This window comes from Stegostoma tigrinum, chromosome 19 (genome assembly GCF_030684315.1).
Source record: "Stegostoma tigrinum isolate sSteTig4 chromosome 19, sSteTig4.hap1, whole genome shotgun sequence".
Taxonomy (NCBI): domain Eukaryota; kingdom Metazoa; phylum Chordata; class Chondrichthyes; order Orectolobiformes; family Stegostomatidae; genus Stegostoma; species Stegostoma tigrinum.
In genome coordinates, this window is record NC_081372.1 from 4,552,530 (window position 1) to 4,565,022 (window position 12,493).

The following is a 12,493-nucleotide window of genomic DNA, read 5'->3' on the forward strand; positions in this document are numbered from 1 at the left end:
CAGTCAACCTCTCTTCATAAGATAAGCCCTCCAGTCCAGGCAGCATCCTGGTAAACCTCCTCTGAACCCTCTCCAAAGCATCCACATCTTTCCTATAATAGGGCGACGAGAACTGGACGCAGTATTCCAAGTGCGGTCTAACCAAAGTTTTATAGAGCTGCAACAAGATCTCACGACTCTTGAACTCAATTCCCCTGTTAATGAAAGCCAAAACACCATATGCTTTCTTAACAACCCTGTCCACTTGGGTGGCCATTTTAAGGGATCTATGTATCTGCACACCAAGATCCCTCTGTTCCTCCACACTGCCAAGAATCCTATCCTTAATCCTGTACTCAGCTTTCAAATTCGACCTTCCAAAATGCATCACCTTGCATTTATAGAGGTTTAACTCCATGTGCCACCTCTCAGCCCATCTCTGCATCCTGTCAATGTCCCGCTGAAGCCTACAACAGCCCTCTATACTGTCAACGACACCTCCAACCTTTGTGTCGTCTGCAAACTTGCTGACCCATCCTTCAATCCTCTCATCCAAGTCATTAATAAAAATTACAAACAGTGGAGGCCCAAGGACAGAGCCCTGTGGAACACCACTCACCACTGACTTCCAGGCAGAATATTTTCCTTCTACTACCACTCGCTGTCTTCTGTTGGCCAGCCAATTCTTTATCCAGACAGCTAAGTTCCCCTGTATCCCATTCCTCCTGACCTTCTGAATGAGCCTACCACGGGGAACTTTATCAAATGCCTTACTGAAGTCCATATACACCACATCCACAGCTCGACCCTCACCAACTTTTCTAGTCACATCCACAAAAAACTCGATAAGGTTTGTGAGGCATGACCTGCCCCTCACAAAGCCGTGTTGACTGCATTTAATCAAGCCATGCTCTTCCAGATGGTCATAAATCCTATCCGTCAGAGTCCTTTCTAACACCTTGCAGACGACAGGCGTGAGACTTACTGGTCTGTAATTGCCGGGGATTTCCCTATTTCCTTTCTTGAAGAGAGGAATTACATTTGCCTCTCTCCAGTCCTCAGGTATGATTCCAGTGGAGAGCAAGGATGCAAAGATCTTCGCAAGTGGCAAAGCAATTGCATTTCTCGTTTCCCAAAGCAACCGAGGAAAAATCTGGTCCGGGCCTGGCGACTTGTCAATCTTAATGTTTGACAAAATTTTCAGCACATCAGCTTCCTCTATCTCTATCCATTCCAGCATGCACACCTGCTCTTCAAAGGTTTCATTCACTACAAAGTTTGTTTATTTCGTAAAGACAGAAGCAAAAAACTCATTTAGGGCTTCCCCCACCTCCTCAGACTCCACACACAAATTCCCCATGCTATCCCTGATCGGCCCTACTCTTTCTTTGACCATTCTCTTATTCCTCACGTAAGTGTAAAATGCCTTTGTGTTCTCCCTAATCCGTTCTGCCAAGCCTCTCTCGTGCCCCCTCCTGGCTCTCTTCAGACCATTTTTGAGCTCTTTCCTCGCCTGCCTGTAATCCTCTAGAGCTGAGCTTGACCCTAGCTTCCTCCACCTTATGTAAGCTACCTTCTTCCTTTTGACGAGAAGCTCCACCGCTCTGGTCATCCAAGGTTCCTTTATCTTACCCCTTCTTGCCTGTCTCAGAGGGACATATTTATTCATCACACGCAACAACTGTTCCTTAAACAGTCTCCACATGTCTATAGTGCCTTTACCTTGGGTCAGATGGAATTTTTCTGAGGATTCTCTGGGAATGGATGTGAGTTTGCTCGCTGAGCTGGAAGGTTCATTTTCAGACGTTTCATCACCATACTAGGTAACATCATCAGTGAGCCTCCGACAAAGCTAGGGAGGAGGTGGCAGAGCCTTTGGCTTTGATCTTTGAGTCATCATTGTTTACAGGTTTAGTACCAGAGGACTGGAGGGTTGCAAATGTTGTGCCCTTGTTCAAGAAGGGCAGTAGGGATGACCCAGGTAATTATAGGCCTGTGAGCCTTACGTCTGTTGTAGGAAAAGTCTTAGAAAGGATTGTAAGAGATAGGATTTATAATCATCTCGCAAGCAACAATTTGATTGGAGATAGCCAGCATGGATTCGTCAAGGGCAGGTCGTGTCTCACAAACCTCATTGGGTTTTTTGAGAAGGTGACCAAGCATGTGGATGAGGGTCAGGCAGTTGACGTGGTGTACATGGACTTCAGTAAAGCCTTTGATAAGGTTCCACATGGTAGGCTGTTGGAGAAAACACACAGACACGGGATTGAGGGAGATTTAGCAGTTTGGATTAGAAACTGGCTTTCTGTAAGAAGGCAACGAGTGGTCGTTGATGGAAAATATTCAGCCTGGAGTCCGGTTACTAGTGGTGTGCCTCAAGGATCTGTTTTGGGACCACTGCTGTTTGTCATTTTTATAAATGACTTGGACACAGGCATAGGTAGCTGTGTTAGTAAGTTTGCAGATGACACTAAGTGGGTGGAGTGATTGACAGTGTGGAAGAGCGTTGCAGGTCACAGGGAGACTTGGATAAACTGCAGAATTGGGCTGAAAGGTGGCAAATGGAGTTTAATACTTAATGCCACAATTTTGGGCAGAATAATAGGAAGGCAGAATGCTGGGTCAATGGAAAGATTCTTGGTGGTGTGGATGTGCAGAGGGATCTTGGTGTCCAAGTACATAGATCCCTGAAAGCTGCCATCCAGGTTGATAGTGCTGTTAAGAAGGCTTATGGTTGTTAGTTTTTATTGGTAGAGGGATTGAGTTCCAGAGCCGTGATGTCATGCTGCATCTGTACAAAACGTTAGTGCAGCCTCATTTGGAATATTGCGTACAGTTCTGGTCGCCCCATTACAGTAAGGATGTGGAAGCATTGGAAAAAGTGCAGAGGAGATTTACCAGGATGTTGCCTGGTGTGGAGCGCAGGCCTTATGAAGAAGGTCTGAGGGACTTGGGTCTGTTCTCATTGGAGAGACGGAGGCTAAAAGGGGATTTAATAGAGACATACAAGATGATCAGAGGATTGGATAGGGTGGACAGTGAGACTCTTTTTCCGGGGATAATGATGTCAGCTTATACAAGGGGGCATAGCTACAAATTGAGGGGTGATAGATTTAAGACAGATGTCAGAGGCAGGTTCTTTACTCAGAGAGTGGTAAGGGCGTGGAACGCCCTGCCTGCCAATGTAGTTAACTCAGCCACATTACGGGCATTTAAACAGTCCTTGGATAAGCATATGGATAATAATGGGATAGTGTAGGGGAATGGGCTTAGATTAGTTCACAGTCCAGTGCAACATCGAGGGCCGAAGGGCCTGTTCTGCGCTGTATTGTTCTATGTTCTATGTTCTATGTTCTATTTTCTAAGTTCATCCTGACTTGGAAATATATCTTTGTCAACTTGTTCAAAAGAAGTGGCATCAGTGACTAGTCCAGCATTTATTGTCCACTCCTAATTGTCCTGAGGGCAGTTAAGACTGAACCATATTGCTGTGGGCCTGAAGTCATATGTCAGCCAGACTAGGCGAGGATGGCAGATTCCCTTCCCAGAAAAATACAACAATGGTTTCATAGTCATGATTAGACTCGAACCGTTTTATAATCCCAGATGTTATTGAATTCAAATATATCTGTGTACCTTCAATATCACTGGATCAAAATCCTGAAATTATCTTTCTAATGGTATTGTGGGTCCACCTGCAGCACATGGACTGTAGCAGTTTAAGACCTTCTCAAGGACAACTAGGGAAGGGCGTAAATGCTGGCCCAGCTGCTTCTGACATACTTACATGCTGAAAAAAGAAGACAAGTGCTTTACACGCCCATCATTTTACATCTGTGCGTTAGTGGATTGCAATGTTGTCTTCATCTCAGAAGGTTGCGTTTTTAGATCCCAGTCGGGACACTTGAGTACACAATCCAGATTGAAAATTTGCATGAGTACCATGGGAATGCCACAATTTTGGAAATGCTATCTTTCAGAAGGTTATCTAAGATTGAGCCAATGGGGTGAGAAGTGGCAGAATGAGTTTAATTTGAATAGAGTGATAATGGGAACTGCAGATGCTGGAGAATCCAAGATAATAAGATGTGAGGCTGGATGAACACAGCAGGCCCACCAGCATCTCAGGAGCACAAAAGCTGACGTTTCGGGCCTGGACCCTTCATCAGAGGATTTGAATAGATGCAAGATATCCCATTTTGGTAAAACTAGCAAGGGCAGGACTTATATAATTAATGGCAGGGCCCTGGGTAGGATTGTTGAACAGAGAGACCTAAGGGATCAAAGTTGCTTCAAAGGTAAATAAGCTGGTTAAGAAGGCATTTAGCACACTTGCCTTCATTGTTCTGAAAAATGAATGTAGGAAGTTGTACAGGACATTGGTGAGGTTATTTTTGGAGTATTATGTTCCTCTGATTGTCTTGCTATATGAAGGATATTATTAAATTGCAGAGGATTCAGGAAAGATTTACCAGGATGCCACCAGGACCAGAGGGTTTGAGTTATAAAGAGAGGTTGGATATGCTGAGACTTTTTTGACTGGATCACAGGAATTTGAGGGGTGACCTTATAGAAGTTTATAAAATCATGAGCGGCATAGATTAGATTAGATTCCCTACAGTGTGGAAACAGGCCCTTCGGCCCAACAAGTCCACACCACCCTTTGGAGCATCCCACCCAGACCCATCCCCTTATAACCCACACACCCTGAACACTGCAGGCAATTTAGCATGGCCAATCCACCTACTCTGCACATCTTTGGACTGTTGGAGGAAACAGAAGCCCCCGGAGGAAACCCATGCAGACACGGGGAGAATGTGCAAACTCCGTTTAGACAGTTGCCCAAGGCTGGAGTTGAACCCGGGTCCCTGGCGCTGTGAGGCTGCAGAGCTAACTGTTGAGCCACCGTGCCGTCCCCAGATAAGGTGAATCGCAAAGATCTTTTCTCTAGGATAGCTGAGTTCAAAACAAGGGTCTTATTTTTAAGGTGAGAGGAGAAAGATTTAAAAGGGATCTGAGAGGCAACCTTTTCACACATAGGGTGCGTGGTATGAACTGCCAGAGGAAGGGGTCAGTGCAGGTACAGTTACAGCATTTAAAAGGCATTTAGATAATTACATGAATAGGAAAGATTTAGAGGGATTTGGGCCAAATGCAGGCAAATGGGGCTAGTTTAGTTTGGCATTGTTGCCTACCTGGACGATTTGGACTGAAGAGTCTGTTTCCATGCTGTATAACGCTATGACTCTATGAGATGAGATGTTAAACTGAGATCAAGTGCACACTTTCACTTAGTAATAAAAGATCCAATGGATCTTAAAAGAGGAGCAAGGGAATATTAATTCTTATCGTGGTAATATATATCTCTGAAATAACATCTCCAAAACATGTAATGTGTTCAACAGTTTATTGTTTGTGGGAGCTTGCTCTGTATAAATTAGCTTCTGTAATCCCTATATTATGCTTCATAAGTACTAAATTAGCTGCTAACGTGCCTTGGAACATCCTAAGGTTATGAACAGGTGCTCTGTGCATGAAGCTATTTCATTCACTATGTTGTGAATGTCTGTTTATTTCTCAATTGTGTTCCTTGTGATGATAGCATCAACCTCTCCAGAACGTAGTGTCTAATATCACAGAGTAAACTGTCACCCAATATCTTTGGCTGCAGGCTGTATTCTATCACCTGTAGAGACTTCTATTTTCCCTTTAAACTGTGATTACGTTCCCAGTTTGCAGAGTCTGCAAGCAAAAGAAATACGATCAAGCCCTGTCCATTTTTGTAAACGATGCATAGTTTTGGAATCTGATCTCAAGGAGGGATGTAAGATAACAAAGTGAGAAGCTGGATGAACACAGCAGGCCAAGCAGCATCTCAGGAGCACAAAAGCTGACGTTTCAGGCCTAGACCCTTCATCAGAGAGGGGAATGGGGAGAGGATTCTGAAATAAATAGGGAGAGAGAGGGAGGCAGACCGAAGATGGAGAGAAAAGAAGATAGGTAGAGAGGAGAGTATAGGTGGGGAGGTAGGGAGGGGATAGGTCAGTCCAGGGAAGATGGACAGGTCAAGGAGGCGGGATGAGGTTGGTAGGTGGGAAATGGAGGTGCGGCTTGAGATGGGAGGAAGGGATGGGTGGGAGGAAGAACAGGTTAGAGAAGCGGAGACAGGCTGGGCTGGTTTTGGGACGCAGTGGGGGAGAGGACGAGCTGGGCTGGTTTGGTCACAAAACCAGCTCAGCTCATCCACTCCCCCCACTGCATCCCAAAACCAGCCCAGCTCGTCCCCTCCCACCACTACATCCCAAAACCAGCCCAGCCTGTCTCTGCCTCCCTAACCTGTTCTTCCACTCACCCATCCCTTCCTCCCATCTCAAGCTGCACCTCCATTTCCCACCTACCAACCTCATCCCGCCTCCTTGACCTGTCCATCTTCCCTGGACTGACCTATCCCCTCCCCACCTCCCCAACTATCCTCTCCTCTCCACCTATCTTCTTTTCTCTCCATCTTCGGTCCGCCTCCCCCTCTCTCCCTATTTATTCTAGTTCCCTCTCCCCATCCTCCTCTCTGATGGAGGGTCTAGGCCCAAAACGTCAGCTTTTGTGCTCCTGAGATGCTGCTTGGCCTGCTGTGTTTATCCAGCTTCTCACTTTGTTATCTTGGATTCTCCAGCATCTCCAGTTCTGTTTATCAAGGAGGGATGTAGTTGCATTGGATACCGTTAAGACAAGGTTCATGAGATTGATTCCAGAGATGAAAGGCTTGTCTTATGAAGACAGATTGAGCAGTTTAGTCGATACTTGCTCCATTAAAGAATGAGAGGAGATCTGATCAAGGCATATAAGCTTTCAAAGTAGATGTGGAGAGGATGTTTCCCCTCAGGCAATCTACAGTGAGAGGTCATAGTCTTAAGCAAAGGGGCAACAGATTTAAAACAGACATGAGGAGAAATTTTTTCTCTCAAAGGGTTGTAAATCTGTGAGTACCTCAAGAGTGCAGTAGACACTGGGATAGTGAACGAGTGTAAGGATCAGATAGACTTTTAATTAGTAATGAATTGAAGGGTTAAGAGGAGCAGGCAGGAAAGTGGAAGCTGAGATGAGATCAACCATAATCGTATTTGTATTGGTTTTAAACCAGGTGGAGGTTATTGACTGTGAGATCCTTGATTGGGATTGTTAATCTGGGCCAATCAGGGGTTTCAGAGTGTACTGGCTTTGAGGGCTGGCATAGCTAGTATACTGTGCCCATGCAAATAAAGGGGTGACTTAGTGATGGGAAACCAGCCTGTGTGCAGTTATACCAGTATTAAATATTGGAGCAGGCTTGAGGAGCTGAATGATATACTCCTCCTCCTAGTTCTTATGTTCTTATTTTTGTTGATCATGAGGATGAATCTTACAGGATCTTGGGGAATCATTGCTTTCTCCATGGAAATGCAGTTAGTCAATCACAGTTGACCTGCTAACCAATGAGCACCCTTTTCTCCTCTATTATAAATTATTGTGACTGTCTGAACTTTGACATTCTTGTGTCTGTCCTGATGAGTGCAAAATGATGACTTCAAAAACATAGTTATCTTCTCAGCTAGATTCAGGCTAGAAAGTTACAAACATGCAAACAAGAAACACTAAAAAAAGACCAATTTATCCATTGAGGTTGTCTCAAAACAGTCACAATCCATATGAGTGCTATCTCTGACTCTTGAGTCAGAATCTCTGCTGTGTCTCAACCAGCAAGTTAGCTTTGGGTCTATTGTTGCCTTCGGTATTTAGGGTGGAGAGGCATTTGGAGAAGTTAAATGAACAATTTCTGGGTGAAAACTGATGGATGCAAGAGGACTGAAAAGGTTTAAGCTGTGGTGCACAGCACACCAGAAATCCCCACAACTGTCACAAGTGAACAAGTGTTACTTGTACGTCATAGCTGTTTAGAAATATTCCTTATAAATTTTTTTTAAAAACTTCAAGAAGAGAATGAAGCAACTGGAAGGAAATTGGGGAAGAAAGAAATTGAGTTATATTGCAAATGAATAATTTTATGAAACTATTAAAAAGATGTGGTGTGAAGAAGGGCTTTCTACAATTATTAAACAGAGCGCCTGTCTCTGGAGAGCTGTTGAAGCAATCATATGAATGTTTACAGCATATCGCAATGGTATTATTTTATTCTTGCAGTAATATTTTTGTTACAATCATCGGTTCAATTACTACTTCAGTGTTTTAAAAACACCCAAATCTCCACTTCAAATCGATGTAATAATTTCACAAAATCAGAAGGCAATAGTTTGTAAAGTGTCAGGGCATCTCTCATAGCAACTCAGCTGAGACAGCCACGGCTGCTTTATTCCATGTTTCCCAAATGGAAGATCTCAGTTTGTAAATTAATCTTCCTTTTTGGCAGGTTGTTCTTTCTACATTTTCCTTATATCTTGTAAGTAAATGGTTGATGACTGCAGCACAAAAGTGTGAGCAGTTTTCATGTGCTGGTCTCAGTAGATTGTGGGGTGAGGCTGAGAGGGGCTAAAGTCCTTAGAGCAGTGAAAGCTAAATGGGTCGTTATTAGACATGTTTAAAACAGTGAAGGGTGTTGATAGAGGAAATCAAGAGGATTTGCTTATGGTAGCTGAAGGATGAATAACAAGGCAGCATGGATTTTTGATGATTGGCAAAAAGAGAATCTAGAGGATACATGAGGAGAATTGATTTTATTAAACAGTTAGTTTAGTTCGGAAGAGGAGTCACTGGACCCGAAATGTTAACTCAGTTTTTCTCTGCACGGATGCTGCCAGACCTGCTGAGTTTCTCCAGCAATTCCTGTTCTTGCCAAGATACCCCTGGAACCCAAAAACAAAACTCAAAGAACAGCAGATGTTGGGAATCAGAAACAAAAAACAGAAATTGCTGGAAAATGGTCAGCTGGTCTGGCAGCATTTACTGCAAGTCAACCACTAACGGTCCCCATTAGCAGCTATTTATTCTCCCAGTCTGATCTTTCCCCATTGCTTTGTCTACCCAACTGTTTTTCTCTCTCTCACCTGTCATTTACTCCTCAACCCTCCTCCCACTCCGTTTTCAGCATATTTACCATCCTTTTTCTTGCTCCGATCAGTTCTGAGGATGGGTCCATGGGTCTGAAATATTAGCTCTGTTTGTCTCTGCATGGATTCTGCCAGACTTGCTGAGTTTCTCCAGCAGTTTCTGATCTCCAGCATCCACAGTTTTGTTTTTTGGTTTTTTAGTTAAGATTTGGGCTGCATTGCCTGGTGCAGTGATGGATAAAGAGGCAATCTCAGGATTCAAAAGAAAGCTGCATTGAACACTGGGAGCTGAAAAGAATTGTACTCAGTGGAAAACCAGTCTTCGGTAGAGCCAGGAAAGAATCAATGGGCCGAATTGCCTCTTTCTGTGTCATAGAGTGAAAGAGATTTTACAGCACAGATAGAGGCCCTTTGGCCCATTGTGCCTACACCAGTCATCAAGCATCAATTTAATCTAATCCCATTTTCTAGCATGTGTCCTTGCCTTTGCATTCTATGGTGTTTCAAGTGCTTATCTAAATGCCTCGAGGATCCCTGTCCCTACAACCTTTTCAAGTAATGAGTTCCAGATATCCAAAACCATTAAAAAAATCCTCAACTCCCTTCTAAGCCTACATTAGTTCCTTACATTAGAACTGTGGCACCTGGTCATTTCCCCCTCCACTAAAGAGGAAATGTTTCTCCGCCTCTTCTCTATCCATGCATCTCACAAATTTTTGCACCGCAGCCAGGTTGAGGCAATGACCTAATAGTATTATCGCTGGATTGTTAATCCAGAGACTCAGGAAATGTTCTGGGCACCAGGGTTTGAATCCCACCATAGCAGCTGGTGGAACTTGAATTCAGCAAAAGAAAACTGGAATTGAGAGACTAATGATGGCCGTGAATCCATTCACAATTATTGGGATAACCCATTTGGAGAAGGCATCTACCTTCCTTACCTGGTCTGGCCTTCATGTGACTCCAAACCCACAGCTTGAGTCTTAACTACCCTCTGAGCAATTAGCGATGGGCAGTAAATGCTGCTCTAGCCTTGTTTTGTCTGTAAATGAAGATTTTTCAAAAAGGTCCTTTTTCAGCTTTCTTTGCACTAAAGAAAACAACGCAAGCCTATCTCGTTTCTCTTCACAACTGAACTATTCCATCCAAGACAACACCCTGGTCAATTTCCTGCCCACCCGTTATAATGCTGTATTAATCCATGACTCCAGGACATTGTTTAGTCCAGACTGACATAATCATATTGATGGAGAGATTTGATAGGGTGGATACAATGAAACTAACAACTCTGCTGGGGGTGGCTAGATGTCAAGGACAAAGGGATCAGGAAGAAGGAGGAGAATGGGGTTGAGAAACATATCAGCAGTGATTGAATGGCAGAGCAGAGTCGATGGGCTGAATGGTCTAATTCTCGTGATCATAATAAGATTTGAGCTGAGCCATTCAGGGGTGAACTCAGGAAGCATTATTTCAGACCAAAGCTAATGGAAATCCAAACTCATTTCCCTATGGATAGTGGAGAACATGTTGGAGTGTTGCTGGTCTTTCATAGAGTAAGGGTAAATGTAGGAAAGACAAATAAATGAAGTTGAGGTACAGATTGGTCGCACCTTAATTGTTTATGATCAAAGGCCAAAAGATATAGGAGCAAACGTAGGCCATTCAATCCATAAAATGTTCTCCAGCATTCAATGAAATCATAGCTGATCTGATAATCCTCAATTCCACTTTTCTGCCCCTTCCCCATACTTCCTGAGTCGATTGTGTTGGAGAGGATGAACATCCTTTTTCTATCCCTGTAGTCCTGTCCTCACTGAGCTCCACACCTGTTCATTTAACAGGGACATGGGCCAGAATTATGTTTGTTGCCAGTCCTCATAGGTTTAGGAGAGCTAGGCCATTTCTTTGTGATCAGCTAAATGTGCAAACTCTGTTCTAAAGTGAAGATCATTCTGTTTTGCAATGGTTTAGAGACAGTACATTAGTTGGTTGAGTCATTAAAATGACAGCAGTGTGCATGCAAGACACATATGTAACTAACAGTTGGTCTTCTCTCTGTTCTCTCACATCAGGTTATGGCCATGCAGCTCCAGGCACCAATGCCGGCAAAGCCTTTTGTATGTTTTATGCAGTTTTGGGCATTCCACTGACCCTGGTGATGTTCCAGAGTCTAGGCGAGCGCATGAACACCTTTGTCAGGTACCTACTGAAAAGGATAAAGAAATGCCTTGGAATGAAGAAGACTGAGGTCTCCATGGAGAACATGGTAACAGTTGGCTTCTTTTCCTGCCTGGGAACCCTCTGCATTGGCGCAGCCGCATTCGCACACTTTGAGGATTGGACCTTCTTCCATGCGTATTATTATTGCTTTATCACTCTTACTACCATTGGATTTGGGGATTTTGTGGCTCTGCAGAACAATGAAGCATTGCAGAAGAGGCCTCCGTATGTGGCATTCAGTTTTATGTACATTCTCGTTGGACTGACTGTGATTGGAGCCTTCCTCAACCTGGTGGTCTTGAGGTTCCTCACTATGAACTCGGAGGACGAGAAGAGAGATGCAGAGGAGCGTGCCGGGAATAGGGATGCAGCTATGGCCGTCGGAGAGGACATTCAGAGCAGGAGCACCGTACTGCTGCCCTTGGAGGAAGGCCGCAGTAGGAGCAATCTAATCCCCCTGATGGAGGGCGAGGTGGAGATCAGGCGTGAGAGCCTGCCAGAGCCTGTCTCCGACGTCGGATCTCTTTGCTCTTGCATGTGCTACAGATCTCAGGATTTCGAAAGCCCCAATGGATTGCACCCTTGCTCCTTTAGAGCCCACACCAACCCGGTTTACTTCAACTCCATCTCCTTCAAGGTGGATGAGATGTCGTTGAGTGCACGAGACAACTTTGCCTTCTCCTCCCCTGGAAGCACCACTTCCCTTGGATACCCGAGCTTCAGCCAGCACCTCCGAACCCGACGGAGGTCAGTGTGAACCCACTGCATGTGCACTCTGTTGGAGTTTGCTCGATCGATACGCTCATTGCATTAGCAGCAGCAGCAGCATGGCAACCAGAGCCTCAACAAACAAAGCATGGCTATTGTACACCACAGCTCAGTAAACAGCTCGTCTGTGCAACTGGGTCAACGCGCAAAGAGGACGGTTTGTACACACGAAGCCTGCCGAAGGTGGGCCTGACTCCACAATTAACCGAGAGTCACGGACATGACCCTACTCTTTGTGCTTCAAGAACAGGTGAAGCTAAACTTTAACTCAACCAGGGTTTCGTTGCCTGACTAGACAATGCAGGCCAGAGGTAACCCATTGTTAATGTGGTTTCCCTCAATCTCTAACCCTATCAGTTTGGCTTGCGTGCAGTCAGAGCTGGTGACATGGTCTTGCCAATGGAAGGGCATGAGTTGTCAGGAGTCCAGCACGCACTTTGAACTTGCCACCAGGCAGCATGTCGCAACGTCCAGATTTTTCAGTTCCT

General features: G+C 44.6%; 1 protein-coding gene across 1 annotated transcript in view; it reads left to right on the forward strand.

Moving 5' to 3' along the window:
* LOC125461469 (potassium channel subfamily K member 9-like) overlaps nt 1-12,082 on the forward strand; it is a 57,281-nt gene extending 45,199 nt beyond the window's left edge. The window contains exon 2 of the mRNA XM_048550293.1: nt 11,090-12,082. Coding sequence (XP_048406250.1) covers nt 11,090-11,994 — 905 coding nt within the window. The 3' untranslated portion in view covers nt 11,995-12,082. The remainder of the gene's footprint in view (nt 1-11,089) is intronic.
* The last annotated feature ends 411 nt before the right edge of the window (nt 12,083-12,493 follow it).